This window comes from Oncorhynchus mykiss, chromosome 6, assembly GCF_013265735.2.
Source record: "Oncorhynchus mykiss isolate Arlee chromosome 6, USDA_OmykA_1.1, whole genome shotgun sequence".
Classification (NCBI taxonomy): Eukaryota; Metazoa; Chordata; class Actinopteri; order Salmoniformes; family Salmonidae; genus Oncorhynchus; species Oncorhynchus mykiss.
Window position 1 is genome coordinate 3,817,603 of NC_048570.1, and position 17,721 is coordinate 3,835,323.

General features: G+C 43.7%; 2 protein-coding genes and 1 long non-coding RNA gene across 6 annotated transcripts in view; 2 read left to right on the forward strand and 1 right to left on the reverse strand.

Moving 5' to 3' along the window:
• Window positions 1–435: 435 nt before the first annotated feature.
• On the forward strand, window positions 436–5,728 carry hspb3 (heat shock protein, alpha-crystallin-related, b3). Of its 4 annotated transcripts, none has more exons than XM_036979223.1 (3): window positions 439–612; window positions 4,191–4,386; window positions 4,492–5,728. In XM_036979223.1, exons 1-3 carry the CDS (start codon window positions 594–596, stop codon window positions 4,862–4,864), a joined length of 588 nt encoding a protein of 195 aa, XP_036835118.1. In that variant the 5' UTR covers window positions 439–593; the 3' UTR covers window positions 4,865–5,728. The 4 variants fall into 4 exon arrangements, with proteins under 4 accessions (XP_036835117.1, XP_036835118.1, XP_036835116.1 ...); XM_036979224.1 differs by having other exon boundaries at window positions 450–612; window positions 4,513–5,728; XM_036979222.1 differs by having other exon boundaries at window positions 436–612; window positions 4,194–5,728.
• A 1,788-nt stretch (window positions 5,729–7,516) lies between these two features.
• LOC110513045 lies at window positions 7,517–8,849 on the reverse strand. The gene is made up of 4 exons (XR_005051984.1): window positions 8,722–8,849; window positions 8,543–8,607; window positions 7,976–8,013; window positions 7,517–7,803 (listed from the first exon to the last, which is right to left on the reverse strand). It is a non-coding gene; the product is annotated as an uncharacterized LOC110513045 (long non-coding RNA).
• Window positions 8,850–9,567: 718 nt separating this feature from the next.
• Window positions 9,568–17,721, forward strand: part of LOC110513046 (sorting nexin-18-like) — a 39,406-nt gene continuing 31,252 nt past the window's right edge. Inside the window, exon 1 of the mRNA XM_036979225.1 lies at window positions 9,568–10,928. Within this exon, the coding sequence (XP_036835120.1) occupies window positions 9,871–10,928 (1,058 nt within the window). The 5' untranslated portion in view covers window positions 9,568–9,870. The remainder of the gene's footprint in view (window positions 10,929–17,721) is intronic.

Sequence of the window (17,721 nt, forward strand, 5' to 3'; positions counted from 1 at the left end):
ATATGCAATCTTAGCTTCTGCTGCATATCTACCAGCTCTAAAAACAGCCTTCTTATATATATCCAGACCTGGGTTCAAATAGTATTTGAAATTAATATTTTATCTGGGCTTGATTGATCTTGCCTGGTCAATGGAAACAAAAGAAAATAGCTGAAAAAGTGCAAACCCATCTGGTACTCCAGGCAGGCTAAAGCAAATTAAAAGTATTTGAAACATTTTAGATAGACATTTGAACCCAGGTCTGATCCCTTCCCACCGCTATTAGGACTTGAGAGGCCCACCACCCCCAGAAACCACCATCCCCCAGAACCACCACCCACCAGAATAACACGCTGTCCTTAATATAGACATAGTTTGCCATGATTTCAGCTAAATGTCCGTCGGGCTCACTCCTCTGCCACAGCAACATGGGAGTCTGATAGAGCACCTATCACATGCTGTCCTAAATATAGGCCATGGCCCGTCTTGATTTCATCTGACCGACTGTCAAACTCAGTGACTCAGTGCCACAGCAATATTACAAGAGGTTTTCAGACTGAGAGACTGCAAGCGACACGATCACAGACCCGCCAATCGCAATCCTCTGCTTTGCCATGGCGATAAAAGAAAAAAGTATTTCCTGAATGACTAGCACTGGGGTTTTAACAATAGAAAAGTGTTTCTGAATGACTAGCACTGGGGTTTAACAATAGAAAAGTGTTTCTGAATGACTAGCACTGGGGTTTAACAATAGAAAAGTGTTTCTGAATGACTAGCACTGGGGTTTAACAATAGAAAAGTGTTTCTGAATGACTAGCACTGGGGTTTTAACAATAGAAAAGTGTTTCTGAATGACTAGCACTGGGGTTTAACAATATAAAAGTGTTTCTGAATGACTAGCACTGGGGTTTAACAATAGAAAAGTGTTTCTGAATGACTAGCACTGGGGTTTAACAATAGAAAAGTGTTTCTGAATGACTAGCACTGGGGTTTAACAATATAAAAGTGTTTCTGAATGACTAGCACTGGGGTTTAACAATAGAAAAGTGTTTCTGAATGACTAGCACTGGGGTTTAACAATATAAAAGTGTTTCTGAATGACTAGCACTGGGGTTTAACAATAGAAAAGTGTTTCTGAATGACTAGCACTGGGGTTTAACAATATAAAAGTGTTTCTGAATGACTAGCACTGGGGTTTAACAATAGAAAAGTGTTTCTGAATGACTAGCACTGGGGTTTAACAATAGAAAAGTGTTTCTGAATGACTAGCACTGGGGTTTAACAATAGAAAAGTGTTTCTGAATGACTAGCACTGGGGTTTTAACAATAGAAAAGTGTTTCTGAATGACTAGCACTGGGGTTTAACAATAGAAAAGTGTTTCTGAATGACTAGCACTGGGGTTTAACAATAGAAAAGTGTTTCTGAATGACTAGCACTGGGGTTTAACAATATAAAAGTGTTTCTGAATGACTAGCACTGGGGTTTTAACAATAGAAAAGTGTTTCTGAATGACTAACACTGGGGTTTAACAATAGAAAAGTGTTTCTGAATGACTAGCACTGGGGTTTTAACAATAGAAAAGTGTTTCTGAATGACTAGCACTGGGGTTTAACAATAGAAAAGTGTTTCTGAATGACTAGCACTGGGGTTTAACAATAGAAAAGTGTTTCTGAATGACTAGCACTGGGGTTTAACAATAGAAAAGTGTTTCTGAATGACTAGCACTGGGGTTTAACAATAGAAAAGTGTTTCTGAATGACTAGCACTGGGGTTTAACAATAGAAAAGTGTTTCTGAATGACTAGCACTGGGGTTTAACAATAGAAAAGTGTTTCTGAATGACCAGCACTGGGGTTTAACAATAGAAAAGTGTTTCTGAATGACTAGCACTGGGGTTTAACAATAGAAAAGTGTTTCTGAATGACTAGCACTGGGGTTTAACAATAGAAAAGTGTTTCTGAATGACTAGCACTGGGGTTTAACAATAGAAAAGTGTTTCTGAATGACTAGCACTGGGGTTTAACAATAGAAAAGTGTTTCTGAATGACTAGCACTGGGGTTTAACAATATAAAAGTGTTTCTGAATGACTAGCACTGGGGTTTAACAATATAAAAGTGTTTCTGAATGACTAGCACTGGGGTTTAACAATAGAAAAGTGTTTCTGAATGACTAGCACTGGGGTTTTAACAATAGAAAAGTGTTTCTGAATGACCAGCACTGGGGTTTAACAATAGAAAAGTGTTTCTGAATGACTAGCACTGGGGTTTTAACAATAGAAAAGTGTTTCTGAATGACTAGCACTGGGGTTTAACAATAGAAAAGTGTTTCTGAATGACTAGCACTGGGGTTTTAACAATAGAAAAGTGTTTCTGAATGACTAGCACTGGGGTTTAACAATAGAAAAGTGTTTCTGAATGACTAGCACTGGGGTTTAACAATAGAAAAGTGTTTCTGAATGACTAGCACTGGGGTTTAACAATAGAAAAGTGTTTCTGAATGACTAGCACTGGGGTTTTAACAATAGAAAAGTGTTTCTGAATGACTAGCACTGGGGTTTAACAATATAAAAGTGTTTCTGAATGACTAGCACTGGGGTTTAACAATAGAAAAGTGTTTCTGAATGACTAGCACTGGGGTTTAACAATAGAAAAGTGTTTCTGAATGACTAGCACTGGGGTTTAACAATATAAAAGTGTTTCTGAATGACTAGCACTGGGGTTTAACAATAGAAAAGTGTTTCTGAATGACTAGCACTGGGGTTTAACAATATAAAAGTGTTTCTGAATGACTAGCACTGGGGTTTAACAATAGAAAAGTGTTTCTGAATGACTAGCACTGGGGTTTAACAATATAAAAGTGTTTCTGAATGACTAGCACTGGGGTTTAACAATAGAAAAGTGTTTCTGAATGACTAGCACTGGGGTTTAACAATAGAAAAGTGTTTCTGAATGACTAGCACTGGGGTTTAACAATAGAAAAGTGTTTCTGAATGACTAGCACTGGGGTTTTAACAATAGAAAAGTGTTTCTGAATGACTAGCACTGGGGTTTAACAATAGAAAAGTGTTTCTGAATGACTAGCACTGGGGTTTAACAATAGAAAAGTGTTTCTGAATGACTAGCACTGGGGTTTAACAATATAAAAGTGTTTCTGAATGACTAGCACTGGGGTTTTAACAATAGAAAAGTGTTTCTGAATGACTAGCACTGGGGTTTAACAATAGAAAAGTGTTTCTGAATGACTAGCACTGGGGTTTAACAATAGAAAAGTGTTTCTGAATGACTAGCACTGGGGTTTAACAATAGAAAAGTGTTTCTGAATGACTAGCACTGGGGTTTAACAATAGAAAAGTGTTTCTGAATGACTAGCACTGGGGTTTAACAATAGAAAAGTGTTTCTGAATGACTAGCACTGGGGTTTAACAATAGAAAAGTGTTTCTGAATGACCAGCACTGGGGTTTAACAATAGAAAAGTGTTTCTGAATGACTAGCACTGGGGTTTAACAATAGAAAAGTGTTTCTGAATGACTAGCACTGGGGTTTAACAATAGAAAAGTGTTTCTGAATGACTAGCACTGGGGTTTAACAATAGAAAAGTGTTTCTGAATGACTAGCACTGGGGTTTAACAATAGAAAAGTGTTTCTGAATGACTAGCACTGGGGTTTAACAATATAAAAGTGTTTCTGAATGACTAGCACTGGGGTTTAACAATATAAAAGTGTTTCTGAATGACTAGCACTGGGGTTTAACAATAGAAAAGTGTTTCTGAATGACTAGCACTGGGGTTTTAACAATAGAAAAGTGTTTCTGAATGACCAGCACTGGGGTTTAACAATAGAAAAGTGTTTCTGAATGACTAGCACTGGGGTTTTAACAATAGAAAAGTGTTTCTGAATGACTAGCACTGGGGTTTAACAATAGAAAAGTGTTTCTGAATGACTAGCACTGGGGTTTTAACAATAGAAAAGTGTTTCTGAAGGACTAGCACTGGGGTTTAACAATAGAAAAGTGTTTCTGAATGACTAGCACTGGGGTTTAACAATAGAAAAGTGTTTCTGAAGGACTATTGACTGGCTGGATATCTTCTCATATTCCGTTTGCGCAGTTGTTCATGCACCTTGGTTTGAAAGAGAAGTAGCGACTGCAGGTTCTTTTCTTTCCTTGATTGTATTTGTGCGACTGTGAAGCTCACTCCTCTCTGCCACACAGCAGCAACACAAGAGGCTTTCTGGGACATGGATTGGGAGGAAGGCAGAACCATGGAGGGACTGTCTATAACCCACTGGGTGAACAGCCCAGTCCGCCACCAGGCCCTGTTCCAAGGAAGGGACTTGGACGACTGTGTGGAGGACCATGACCTGTTCGCCCTGCCCGGGCCAGCCTTCCCTGACCCTGGGGTAGTGAGGCCCGACCCTGGGGTAGTGAGGCCCGACCCTGGGGTAGTGAGGCCCGACCCTGGGGTTGTGAGGCCCGACCCTGGGGTAGTGAGGCCCGACCCTTGGGTAGTGAGGCCCGACCCTGGGGTAGTGAGGCCCGACCCTGGGGTAGTGAAGCTAGAAGGGGTCTGCGACGATACTACCACAACCCAACCCCAGCGGACTCAGCCTGTTTACCAGGTGCTTCTGGACGTGTCCCAGTTCAGACCTGAGGATATCATGATTCAGGTGTTTGAGGGATGGCTCTTGATCAAGGCTCAGCATGGAGCCAGAATGGATGAACATGGGTTTGTTACCCGAAGCTTCACCCGTCAGTACCCACTGCCTGAGAAACTACAGCAGGCGGGGGGTCTGAGGGCTCTACTATGTCATGATGGGATACTGGTGGTGGAATCCAAACAGAGAACACCTGTTAGGATACAACACACTGAGGAGGACCCCTATTGATTATTGACTTGATTATTGACTCTTGATTATTGACTATTGATTATTGACTATTGATTATTGACTATTGATTATTGATTATTACTGTATTGATCAGGTAAAGATGAGGTCAGATCAGCTGTTACAGTACCACTAACATGAGTGATCGGTTCATTCATTGTGTCTGTTATTTTCGTGTGAAGTTAAATTTTCAAATATTTCTCTAAACATTGTTATTGTTACATTTCTATCTGACGCTACTTTGCTACAAAAAGCTGTTGGTGCTAACGTTATTGAATTATATAACAGCAGTAATGACATATTTAAAATCAATTTTCTTAAAATACGTTTTTTCCTCCTCGCTTTGAAAATTTACTCCAGCTCCTCTCACCTCAATTTAAAAAAAAAATGCTTATAATTTGAACAAATATGAAGTGTATATTTAATTTGGTAAATGGACAGAGAGAAGTTCCTCTCCAGTCATTGAAAACGTATCTATGACATAAATGGGAATGCTAAGCATGAGGCTTTCAGCATCAGTGACGATGTTGTTTTTACAGTACAAATTTTATGAGATTGTTTAGAAATTGTTCACTGTTGAAAGAAGATACTTAAAAATGCGATAGAACAATAAATATTGTTATCAGATGTTATCGGTCTAAGGCACTGCATCGCAATGCTAGAGGTGTCACTACAGACCCTGGTTCGATCCCGGGCTGTATCACAACGGGCCGTGATCGGGAGTCCCATAGGGCGGCGCACAATTGGCCCAGCGTCATCCGGTTTTGAGGAGGGTTTGGCCTGGGGGAGCTTTACAAGTAGGCCGTCATTGTAAATAAGAATTTGTTCTTAACTGACTTGCCTAGTTAAATGAAGGTTAAATAAAAACAATTTAAAAAAAGATGTTACATTGTTACGGATTGTTTACATTGTTTACACCCATGTTACATTCTGATAAAAAAAGGATATGTACAAACTATTATAAATACAGTAGGATTCCGATACCATCTAGAATCAAGAATCAATCAAATCACACCGCTCAACTAAAGCGGCCAGTGTTTGATTGGTGTTGCCCATTAGATTGTTCATCTCCCTAGCTGCACCTATAAGGGGTGATAAGTGCCAGAATTAAGCATCGTGAAGCTACTGATACCTTTCACAAAGTCACCTAAACGTCTTCCTAGCTCTGTAAGAATTAACATGGACTTGTCAATAGAGACAAGTTTTTTTTTCCAAGGCATCAAACTTGCCGACGCGTTCACGTCACGTTTATGTCACATGACACATACACGTCATGTAGACATAGTTTTCACGTCATGCAACGTGACACAGACAAGTTACGTGTCAGTTTGCTTGTAAATTTATTAGGAACGATCTTACCATGAACACATTTCAAACGTGATGTTTGCAAAAATGTACATGATTTTGTAAAAAAAAAAAATAATGATTGAGAGTAATCTAATCAATTTCATTTGTCGATTTAGCTAAAATAGGCACCTCAATACAATAATTATTAGGCTAGTTGATATCGCAGCCAGCCACCATCGCTGTGTAGATATGCCTATTTCTCACATCAATACACACCTATAGGGGGTGATAAGTGCCAGAATTAAGCCTCGTGAAGCTACTGATACCTTTCACAAAGTCACCTAACGTCTTCCTAGCCTCATAAAATACCTCCATGAATTAACATGGACTGTCAATGGAGACAAGGGATTCTTTGTTGGAGGTAGTCCTATTCAGAAAGAGGTAGGCCTTTAATGGAGCATTCAAAATATCTCGGAACTCGGCAATCTCTGACTTCCGACTTCAGTGCGTTCAAGACAACTTGGAACTCGGGAAAAAAACAAGCTCAGACTGGGATTATTTGTTGTTTTGACCGGTCATCCTACTCGGAATTCCAATTCAGAAACTCTGTCATCTTTCTCTGACCTGAAAAAGTCAGAACCCCTAGTTCCTGGAGAACAGGAAATGGAGGACATCAGGTGGGTCTGGGTGTTGGGCAGAACCCCTAGTTCCTGGAGAACAGGAAATGGAGGACATCAGGTGGGTCTGGGTGTTGGGCAGAACCCCTAGTTCCTGGAGAACAGTTAATGGAGGACATCAGGTGGGTCTGGGTGTTGGGCAGAACCCCTAGGTCCTGGAGAACAGGAAATGGAGGACATCAGGTGGATCCACGTCTGGGTGTTGGGCAGAACCACTAGGTCCTGGAGAACAGGAAATGGAGGACATCAGGTGGGTCTGGGTGTTGGGCAGAACCCCTAGTTCCTGGAGAACAGGAAATGGAGGACATCAGGTGGTTCTGGGTGTTGGGCAGAACCCCTAGTTCCTGGAGAACAGGAAATGGAGGACATCAGGTGGGTCTGGGTGTTGGGCAGAACCCCTAGGTCCTGGAGAACAGGAAATGGAGGACATCAGGTGGATCCACGTCTGGGTGTTGGGCAGAACCACTAGGTCCTGGAGAACAGGAAATGGAGGACATCAGGTGGGTCTGGGTGTTGGGCAGAACCCCTAGTTCCTGGAGAACAGGAAATGGAGGACATCAGGTGGTTCTGGGTGTTGGGCAGAACCCCTAGTTCCTGGAGAACAGGAAATGGAGGACATCAGGTGGGTCTGGGTGTTGGGCAGAACCCCTAGGTCCTGGAGAACAGGAAATGGAGGACATCAGGTGGATCCACGTCTGGGTGTTGGGCAGAACCCCTAGGTCCTGGAGAACAGGAAATGGAGGACATCAGGTGGATCCACGTCTGGGTGTTGGGCAGAACCCCTAGTTCCTGGAGAACAGGAAATGGAGGACATCAGTTGGGTCTGGGTGTTGGGCAGAACCCCTAGGTCCTGGAGAACAGGAAATGGAGGACATCAGGTGGATCCACGTCTGGGTGTTGGGCAGAACCCCTAGGTCCTGGAGAACAGGAAATGGAGGACATCAGGTGGGTCTGGGTGTTGGGCCGAACCCCTAGGTCCTGGAGAACAGGAGCAGAGTTAAAGGGAACAGGGTAGGAGACAGAGACGTAAACAAGCAAACACACAGGTTACAGGTTTATCAGGTAAAAATACAGTTACTGAATGATTTAATTTAAAAATGTTTGATTAGACATGCAATAATGTTAATGGCGGACAGAAAAGAAAGGAAACCTGTCAGTGGGGTTGATGAGGGAGGTAATGGATGGTCCCTGAAAAAGATAAGAGAGGTGAGTTGGGAGAGAAACTCCAAGGTGATGTCATGACCACTGGAGTCATACACCTTAACAGTACCTACCTGGAAATGGCTTACTTAAAAAGAAAATGTTTGAACCTTTATTAAAACTATTTGTTTTTAATGACGGCCTACCGGGGAACAATTAATTGCCTTGTTCAGGAGCATAATTACATATTTTTTTTACCTTGTCAGCTCAGGGATTCGATCCAGCAACTTTTTGCTTACGGTCCCAACTCTCTAACCACTAGGCTACCTGCCACCCCTGGTCACTTAATGTGACCCAGCGCTTGGCCTTGAGATGGACTATTTGGAGATAATCCCTGGGCCAGTGTAGGTATTGTTGACAGCATGGCGATACCGCCCACCACGAGGAGGTGGTATATATATATATATATATATATACACATATACAAATAAATATATAAATCAATAAAATAATATAATAAAATATATATATATATCTTTTGAAGGCCAGAAAATAAATGAACAGTGAACATTTTTACCTGGTCAAAAACCTCCTTCTCAGTCAGGTGGTCCTCGAAGGCATTCTGATCTTGTTCGACAACTTCTATCAGGGATAATAAAGTATGTTACACAAAAAAACAGCAATAGAAAGTCAACTACAACATGTTTCACACTACAGTATTGGCAATAATTTATACACAATTGCACATTTGCTTACCTCAGTAAACAGTTGCGGCTCGCGTCCGTACAGCAGGTGATAGGGGGAGTATTCTGGATGCCTGGACGCTGCTCTTGTGTGCAAAGATAAATACATTCAGATTGTCCCTCCCACCATTCCTGGTACCTGTCAAGGCAGAACCCGTTGGTCCCTTAATTGAAATCTGGAGCCACCATACATCTACATCTACACATTCACATTACATATAACTCACGTCCAGGCCACCAGAATACTCCCCCATACTCTACAGTATAGCCAATCATTTATACACAATTGCATTGCTTGCCTCAGTAAACCTACTTTTTCAGACGGGAGCCGCAACTGTTTATTGAGGTAAGCAATGCAATTGTGTATAAATTATTGCCTATACTGTAGTGTCAATTTCAACAACAAAAGAATTACAAAATCTAAATTACTGGGGGCCAAGCTACATTTGGTTTCGTACAAACATTAACACAAACACATGTTATTGTGACATCACCTATATACATATATTACCTGAACTAATCTGAGCCTTTGTTGATAATTTTTTTTTTTTTTTAAATGGATCTAAAAATGTTGTTGAAAAAAAGTACAGAAAGTGTGAATGGCATTTTAATAAACATCTCCTACACAAAAAAACATTAGCAACCTATCCTAAAACCCTTCCGTTTTCTTACACGGGAAAAACTGTACATTTCTAACATTTATGGTTGAGATGTAATTAATAATATAAAATACACACCTTATGACTTTCATTAACACGCAGGCGTCACACAGACATGGTGACTGTTCAATAGTAGGCGACAGCCACAGGGTGGTACGGTTGCCTAGACTTAATTCTGGCTCATACCACCCTCCATTACGTATGGTTGTTGAGTGCGAAAAGGGGAGTGTGTGATCAGAGAGGCAGGGGCCACCGCTGCAACTAGTCCCTTCAACTTTAAACGGCAAAGACTCGGACGAAGTAACGGGATTTTATTGCACTTATTATTTTATTTTTTATTACAGTAACAAAAGACAACTGGATTGCGAGGTAGATCGCATAAGAAGGGACATTTAGGAGGGAGTGTGCCTTTAGAACTAGTGTAGTTTGTATAGGCTAGCCCGTTAATAAGAGTTTGCTGGTTATTTGTTTTGCGGGGGCGCCGGACAGTAATTTGTTGAACTATGGCGCTCAAGGCGAGGGCTTTATACGAGTTCAATTCCGAAAACACAGGGGAGATATCATTAACGGAACATGAAATAGTGAGCTTGTACAGCGAACAGGACATTGAAGGCTGGCTAGAAGGATCCAACAGCAAAGGCGAGAGAGGTCTCTTCCCCGCGTCCTACGTCGAGATCCTAAATAACGATACCGCGTCCACGTTTAATAATAACAGCACATCAGAGGATACTTACCGGGGATCCCGATACGCCAATATTCCAACCGGAGGTTTCGGGGACGCCTCGAATAAAACATTAAATCAAATTGAAAACTTGTCCAAAACATCAATAATATCGTCTGGGTTTACAGCGTCCTCGCCGCTTGCCCCAGCGCAGCAGCAGCAGCACGGTTACCAAGCCAGCCAGGGCAGCGATGAAGACTGGGATGAAGACTGGGATGACACCTCTACAGTGGCTGACGAGCCCGGGGTTGTTGGTGGTAGTCACCAAGGGGACTTTGATGGCAATGGATCGTCTACATATAGCGTGTCAACATCTTCTATGTCCAGAAGTGGCAACGCTCAACAAGCCAAGAGCTCTGCCACGGTCAGTAGAAACCTCAATAGGTTTTCAACATTTGTGAAATCAGGAGGGGAAGCGTTCGTGTTAGGTGAGGCAGCTGGGTTTGTGAAAGATGGGGATAAGATCTGTGTTGTAACGGGACAATACGGTCCAGAATGGCAGGAAAACCCATACCCATTCTCCTGTACCATAGACGACCCCACCAAGCAGACCAAGTTCAAAGGGATGAAGAGTTACATTGCCTACAAGCTGACGCCCACCCACACACAGACCCAGGTAAACAGGAGGTATAAACACTTTGACTGGCTCTACGCCAGGCTGGTGGAGAAGTTCCCTGTCATCTCGGTGCCCCACATCCCAGAGAAACAGGCCACGGGGCGGTTTGAGGAGGACTTCATCTCTAAAAGGAGGAAAGGGTTGATATGGTGGATGAATCACATGACTAGTCACCCGGTCCTGTCCAGATGTGATGTGTTCCAGCACTTCCTCTCCTGCAACAGGTAGGTTTCTCTCCTCTGCTCTCCTCGCCAGTCTGTTTCTATTTTCGTGTCCTATAAAACATGACAATGAGTTGGCCAGAACCCTTATACTACATACCTGGTTGGAGAAAATTAGCAAGCTAACTTTGATCGACTATTGAGCTCAACTCTGGATAAGAGGTTACAGTGAAAGTGACTCACCTTTTTAGCCAGGTAGGTAAGTTTTCCAATGGCAATGAATCCTTCAGAACTAGCCTGTTCTCAGGCAGGCTAACTCAGGGATAACTCCATTTATCCCGAATTAAAAAGTCTCTGAGCTGTGAGTCGGAGGACCAATGAAATTAGATTTCCCTCCTTCTCGCAAATATTGCTTCATCATCCGCTTTAATTTTGAGGAAGACAACTGATTTAAATATTTGCGTTTGAAACTTCACGCGCAGTAAAACTTGTGTATGACTTAATAACATTATGTTTTCGATAGGATTGGAGAAAAATGTTGCTTGTACGTTAGGTTTGAATGCTATCCAGATTGTCACACCTTCATTTTTAACGACCTTGTGCCATCCCTGGATGTTTGGGTAATATCGGCGCTGAACACTAGGGGCGCTATTTTCAAACCCTACTGAGCCTCTGTAATCTAGAAGATTAAGCAATTCTAATGTAATGTAAAATCTAATAGCAAATGACAGTCTCTGACAAACTATTTGCAGGACAGACATTCCAGCTCATAACATTATACATGTAACTCAAAAAATGCTACTCGCAGTTTGATGCACGAGCAATACAAATATTAGACAGCAAGGCTCTTGATCCAGGAGAAGCTAGATTTTTACAAGAAGCTAACTAGCTACATGCTAACTAGCTACATGCTAACTAGCTACATGCTAACTAGCTAGATGCCTACTAAATTAGCAAACTAATTGCACAACTGCAGAGCAATTAACACATTTTAGACTTAATAATTATAAGATGTCTAGCTGGCAAACATTTAGTTATGAATTCCATACTGTAACTACAATAGATCATCTGGCGCATGCTGCACCACAGTGGGTGACTCACAAGGCTCTGGTCTCTTGTTGTTATGTGCTTGTTAACAAACACCATGTGCCTGGGGACTACCAGTAAACTTCATAATGAAAAATTATATGACAGGTGAAATGAAGAACATTGTCTGCTAATGTATTACCCTAGTTGACTGAAGGTATTTTTTAAATGTATTTTTATTGTACTCACAGTATTGAAAACCATACCGTGGACGAGGATTATTTAAGATACTGTTTGAAGATGGGCAGGGACTGTGCTGTCCTAGCTTCAGGTGGAAGCAGGTTCAACCATTGGGTTGCCAGGACAGGGAAGAGCTTGGACTGGGCTGAGCGGAAGCTGTCCTCCCGTAGGGGTGGGAGGACAGAGAAGAGCTAGGACTGGGCTGAACGGGAGCTGTCCTCCCGTAGGGGTGGGAGGACAGAGAAGAGCTAGGACTGGGCTGAGTGGGAGCTGTCCTCCCGTAGGGGTGGGAGGACAGAGAGGAGCTAGGACTGGGCTGAACGGGAGCTGTCCTCCCGTAGGGGTGGGAGGACAGAGAAGAGCTAGGACTGGGCTGAGCGGGAGCTGTCCTCCCGTAGCGGTGGGAGGACAGAGAAGAGCTAGGACTGGGCTGAGCGGGAGCTGTCCTCCCGTAGGGGTGGGAGTGCAGAGAAGAGCTAGGACTGGGCTGAGCGGGAGCTGTCCTCCCGTAGGGGTGGGAGGACAGAGAAGAGCTAGGACTGGGCTGAGCGGGAGCTGTCCTCCCGTAGGGGTGGGAGGGCAGAGAAGAGCTAGGACTGGGCTGAGCGGGAGCTGTCCTCCCGTAGGGGTGGGAGGACAGAGAAGAGCTAGGACTGGGCTGAGCGGGAGCTGTCCTCCCGTAGGGGTGGGAGGACAGAGAAGAGCTAGGACTGGGCTGAGCGGGAGCTGTCCTCCCGTAGGGGTGGGAGGACAGAGAAGAGCTAGAACTGGGCTGAGCGGGAGCTGTCCTCCCGTAGGGGTGGGAGGACAGAGAAGAGATAGGACTGGGCTGAGCGGGAGCTGTACTCCCGTAGGGGTGGGAGGGCAGAGAAGAGCTAGGACTGGGCTGAGCGGGAGCTGTCCTCCCGTAGGGGTGGGAGGACAGAGAAGAGCTAGGACTGGGCTGAGCGGGAGCTGTCCTCCCGTAGGGGCGGGAGAACTTGGGCAGGTTGAAAACCAGGTGGGCTGCAGTGTTCTGGATAAGATGCAGGTGTTTTCTCCCACTTTTTCTGAAATATTTAAATGTCACAAACCCACTATTATATTCTAACTAACTATAGAATTAGAATATTCATTCTGTTTCCATCATTCCAACAGTTTGCCCAAATGTTTTGCTCTAAATCGCAAGTCAAATCGCAATTGCAACATTTACAGTTGAAGTTGGAAGTTTACATACACTTAGGTTGGAGTCATTAAACTTGTTCCTCAACCACTCCACAAATTTCTTGTTAACAAACTATAGTTTTGGCAAGTTGGTTAGGACATCTACTTTGTGCATGACACAAGTCATTTTTCAAACAATTGTTTACAGACAGATTATTTCACTTATAATTCACTGTAGCACAATTCCAGTGGGTCAGAAGTTTACATACACTACGTTGACTGTGGCTTTAAACAGCTTGGAAAATCCCAGAAATGTATGTCATGGCTTTGGAAGCTTCTGATAGGCTAATTGACATAATTTGAGTCAATTGGAGGTGTACCTGTGGATGTATTTCAAGGCCTACCTTCAAACGCTGTGCCTCTTTGCTTGACATCATGGGAAAATCAAAAGAAATCAGCCAAGACCTCAGGAAAAAAATTGTAGACCTCCACAAGTCTGGTTCATCCTTGTGGGGCAATTTCCAAATGCCTGAAGGTACCATGTTCATCTGTACAAACAATAGTACGCAAGTATAAACACCATGGGACCACACAGCTGTCATACCGCTCAGGAAAAAGATGCGTTCTGTGTCCTAGAGATGAACGTACTTTGGTGCGAAAAGTGCAAATCAATCCCAGAACAACAGCAAAGGACCCTGTGAAGATGCTGGAGGAAACAGGTAAAAAAGTATCTATATCCACAGTAAAACGAGTCCTATATCGACATAACCTGGAAGGCCGCTCAGCAAGGAAGATGCCACTGCTCCAAAACCGCCATAAAAAAGCCAGACTACAGTTTGCAACTGCACATTGGGACAAAGATCGTACTTTTGGGAGAAATGTCCTCTGGTCTGATGAAACAAAAATAGAACTATTAGGCCATAATGACCATCGTTATGTTTGGAAGAAAAAGGGGAAGGCTTGCAAGCCGAAGAACACCGTCCCAACCGGGAAGCACGAGGGTGGCAGCATCATGATGTGGGGGTGCTTTGCTGCAGGAGGGACTGGTGCACTTCACAAAATAGATGGTATCATGAGGCAGGAAAAGTATGTGGATATATTGAAGCAACATCTCAAGACATCAGTCAGGAAATTAAAGCTTGGTCGCAAATGGGTCTTCCAAATGGACAATGACCCCAAGCATACTTCCAAAGTTGTGGCAAAATGGCTTAAGGACAACAAAGTCAAGGTATTGGAGTGGCCATCACAAAGCCCTGACCTCAATCCCATAGAAAATGTGTGGGCAGAACTGAAAAAGTGTGTGCGAGCAAGGAGGTACAAACCTGACTCCGTTACACCAGCTCTGTCAGGAGGAATGGGCCAAAATTCACCCAACTTATTGTGGGAAGCTTGTGGAAGGCTACCCAAAACAGTTAAACAATTTAAAGGCAATGCTACCAAATACTAATTGAGTGTATGGTAACTTCTGACCCACTGGGAATGTGATGAAAGCTGAAATAAATCATTCTCTCTACTATTATTCTGACATTTCACATTCTTAAAATAAAGTGGTGATCCTATCTAGCCTAAAACAGGGATTTTTTACTAGGATTAAATGTCAGGATTTGTGAAAACTGAGTTTAGATATAGTTGGCTAAGGTGTATGTAAACCTCCGACTTCAACTGTAGCTAAAAATAAGGCCAAGGTTGTTTGGGAGAGAGGAGCAGGGGCCAGTGTGTGTGACAGAGGGAGAGAGAGAGGAGGGGGAGATGAGCAGGGGCCAGGGTGTGTGACGGAGGGAGAGAGAGAGGAGGGAGAGATGAGCAGGGGCCAGGGTGTGTGACAGTGTGTGGGTGGCGCAGAGGGGGAGATGAGCAGGGGCCAGGGTGTGTGACAGTGTGTGGGTGGCGCAGAGGGGGAGATGAGCAGGGGCCAGGGTGTGTGACAGTGTGTGGGTGGCACAGAGGGGGGGGGGGGGGGGAGAGAGTAGACAAACCGACTTGTGCTAGTTAGAAAAACGTGTTGCTGCCAAAGGTTATCCATCATACCATCTGGTAGTGTCTGTCTTGACTGTATCAAATTGTTGTAAAGAGTTAGCCTAGCCAAGTTAGCCTAGCTACAGTTGCCAGCTAAGTTAGCCTAGCTGCAGTTGCCAGCTAAGTTAGCCTAGCTACAGTAGCCAGCTAAGTTAGCCTAGCTACAGTAGCCAGCTAAGTTAGCCTAGCTACAGTTGCCAGCTAAGTTAGCCTAGCTACAGTTGCCAGCTAAGTTAGCCTAGCTACAGTAGCCAGCTAAGTTAGCCTAGCTACAGTAGCCAGCTAAGTTAGCCTAGCTACAGTAGCCAGCTAAGTTAGCCTAGCTACAGTAGCCAGCTAAGTTAGCTAAAGTTGCTAAAGTAACAAGGCTAATTGAGGCTGTTTTGCTGCACTTCCTGTCCAATGTCTACAACAACTCCATTCATATAAAAACAACAGCCCACTCCTTCTCATTTAGCCAACTTCATTCCGTAATTGTAATTCATCATTGATTTAGAAATCACTCTGCTACGCATTGAGCCTCTCTGTCTGTAGCGCCGCTGTGATTGGTCGACAATAACAACTAGCTACACCGGTACATCTGTTTTTATGGAGCCGCACTCATAAAAACAGTAAAACTGTGTTTTATTAACATTTTTAAATGTAATGGTCCTTGTAAGATACACTACTTGACCGAACGTATGTGGACACCTGCTCGTCAAACATCTCATCGCAAAATCATGGGCATTAATATGGAGTTGGTCCTTAGCTGCGATAACAGCCTCCACTCTTCTGGGAAGGCTTTCCACTAGATGTTGGAACATTGCTGCTATAACAGCCTCCACTCTTCTGGGAAGGCTTTCCTCTAGATGTTGGAATATTGCTGCTATAACAGCCTCCACTCTTCTAGGAAGGCTTTCCACTAGATGTTGGAACATTGCTGCTATAACAGCCTCCACTCTTCTGGGAAGGCTTTCCACTAGATGTTCGAACATTGCTGAGGGGGCTTGCTTCCACTCAGGCACAAGAGCATTAGTGAGGTTGGGCACTGATGTTGAGTGATTAGGTCTGGCTCGCAGTTGGTGTTCCAATTCATTCGAAAGGTGTTCGATGGGGTTGAGGTCAGGGCTCAGTGCAGGCGAGTGAAGTTCTGCCACACCGATATTGACAAACCATTTCTGTATGGACCTCACTTTGTGCATGAGGCACTGTCATGCTGAAACAGGAAATGGCCTTCCCCAAACTTTTGCAACAAAGTTGGAAGCACAGAATCGTGTAGAATGTCATTGTATGCTGTAGTGTTAAGATTTCCCTTCACTAAACTAGGGGGCCTGAACCATGAAAAACAGCCCCAGACCATTATTCCTCCGCCACCAAACTTTACAGTTGGCACTATGCATTGGGGCAGGTGGCGTTCTCCTGGCATACGCTAAACCCAGATTTATCCAGATGGTGAGGTGATTTATCACTCCGGAGAACGCGTTTCCACTGCTCCAGAGTCCAATGGAGGCGAGCTTTACACCACTCCAGCCGACGCTTGGCATTGCACATAGTGATCTTAGGCTTGTGTGCGGCTGCACGGCCATCAAATGGCCACCGGACAATTTACATTCACCCCCCCCCCCCCCCCCATTTGTTTTTACACTGCTGCTACTCTGTTTATTATCTATGTACAGTCACTTTATCCCTACCTACATGTACATATTACATCAACTAACCTGTACTACTGTTTATTATCTATATCATAGTCACTTTACCCCTACCTACATGTACAGATTACCTCAACTAACCTGTACTACTGTTTATTATCTATATCATAGTCACTTTACCCCTACCTACATGTACAGATTACCTCAACTAACCTGTTCTGCTGTTTATTATCTATGTACAGTCACTTTACCCCTACCTACATGTACAGATTACCTCAACTAACCTGTACCTCTCCACATTGATTCGGTACCGGTACCCCCTGTATATAGCCTCCACATTGACTCTGTACCAGTACCCCCTGTATATAGCCTCCACATTGACTCTGTACCGGTACCCCCTGTATATAGCCTCCACATTGACTCTGTACCGGTACCTCCTGTATATAGCCTCCACATTGATTTGGTACCGGTACCCCCTGTATATAGCCTCCACACTGACTCTGTACCGGTACCCCCTGTATATAGCCTCTACATTGACTCTGTACCGGTACCCCCTGTATATAGCCTCCACACTGACTCTGTACCGGTACCCCCTGTATATAGCCTCCACATTGACTCTGTACCGGTTCCCCCTGTATATAGCCTCCACATTGACTCTGTACCGGTTCCCCCTGTATATAGCCTCCACATTGACTCTGTACCGTAATACCCTGTATATAGCCTCCACATTGACTCTGTACCGGTTCCCCCAGTATATAGCCTCCACATTGAATCAGTACCGTAACACCCTGTATTTAGCCTCC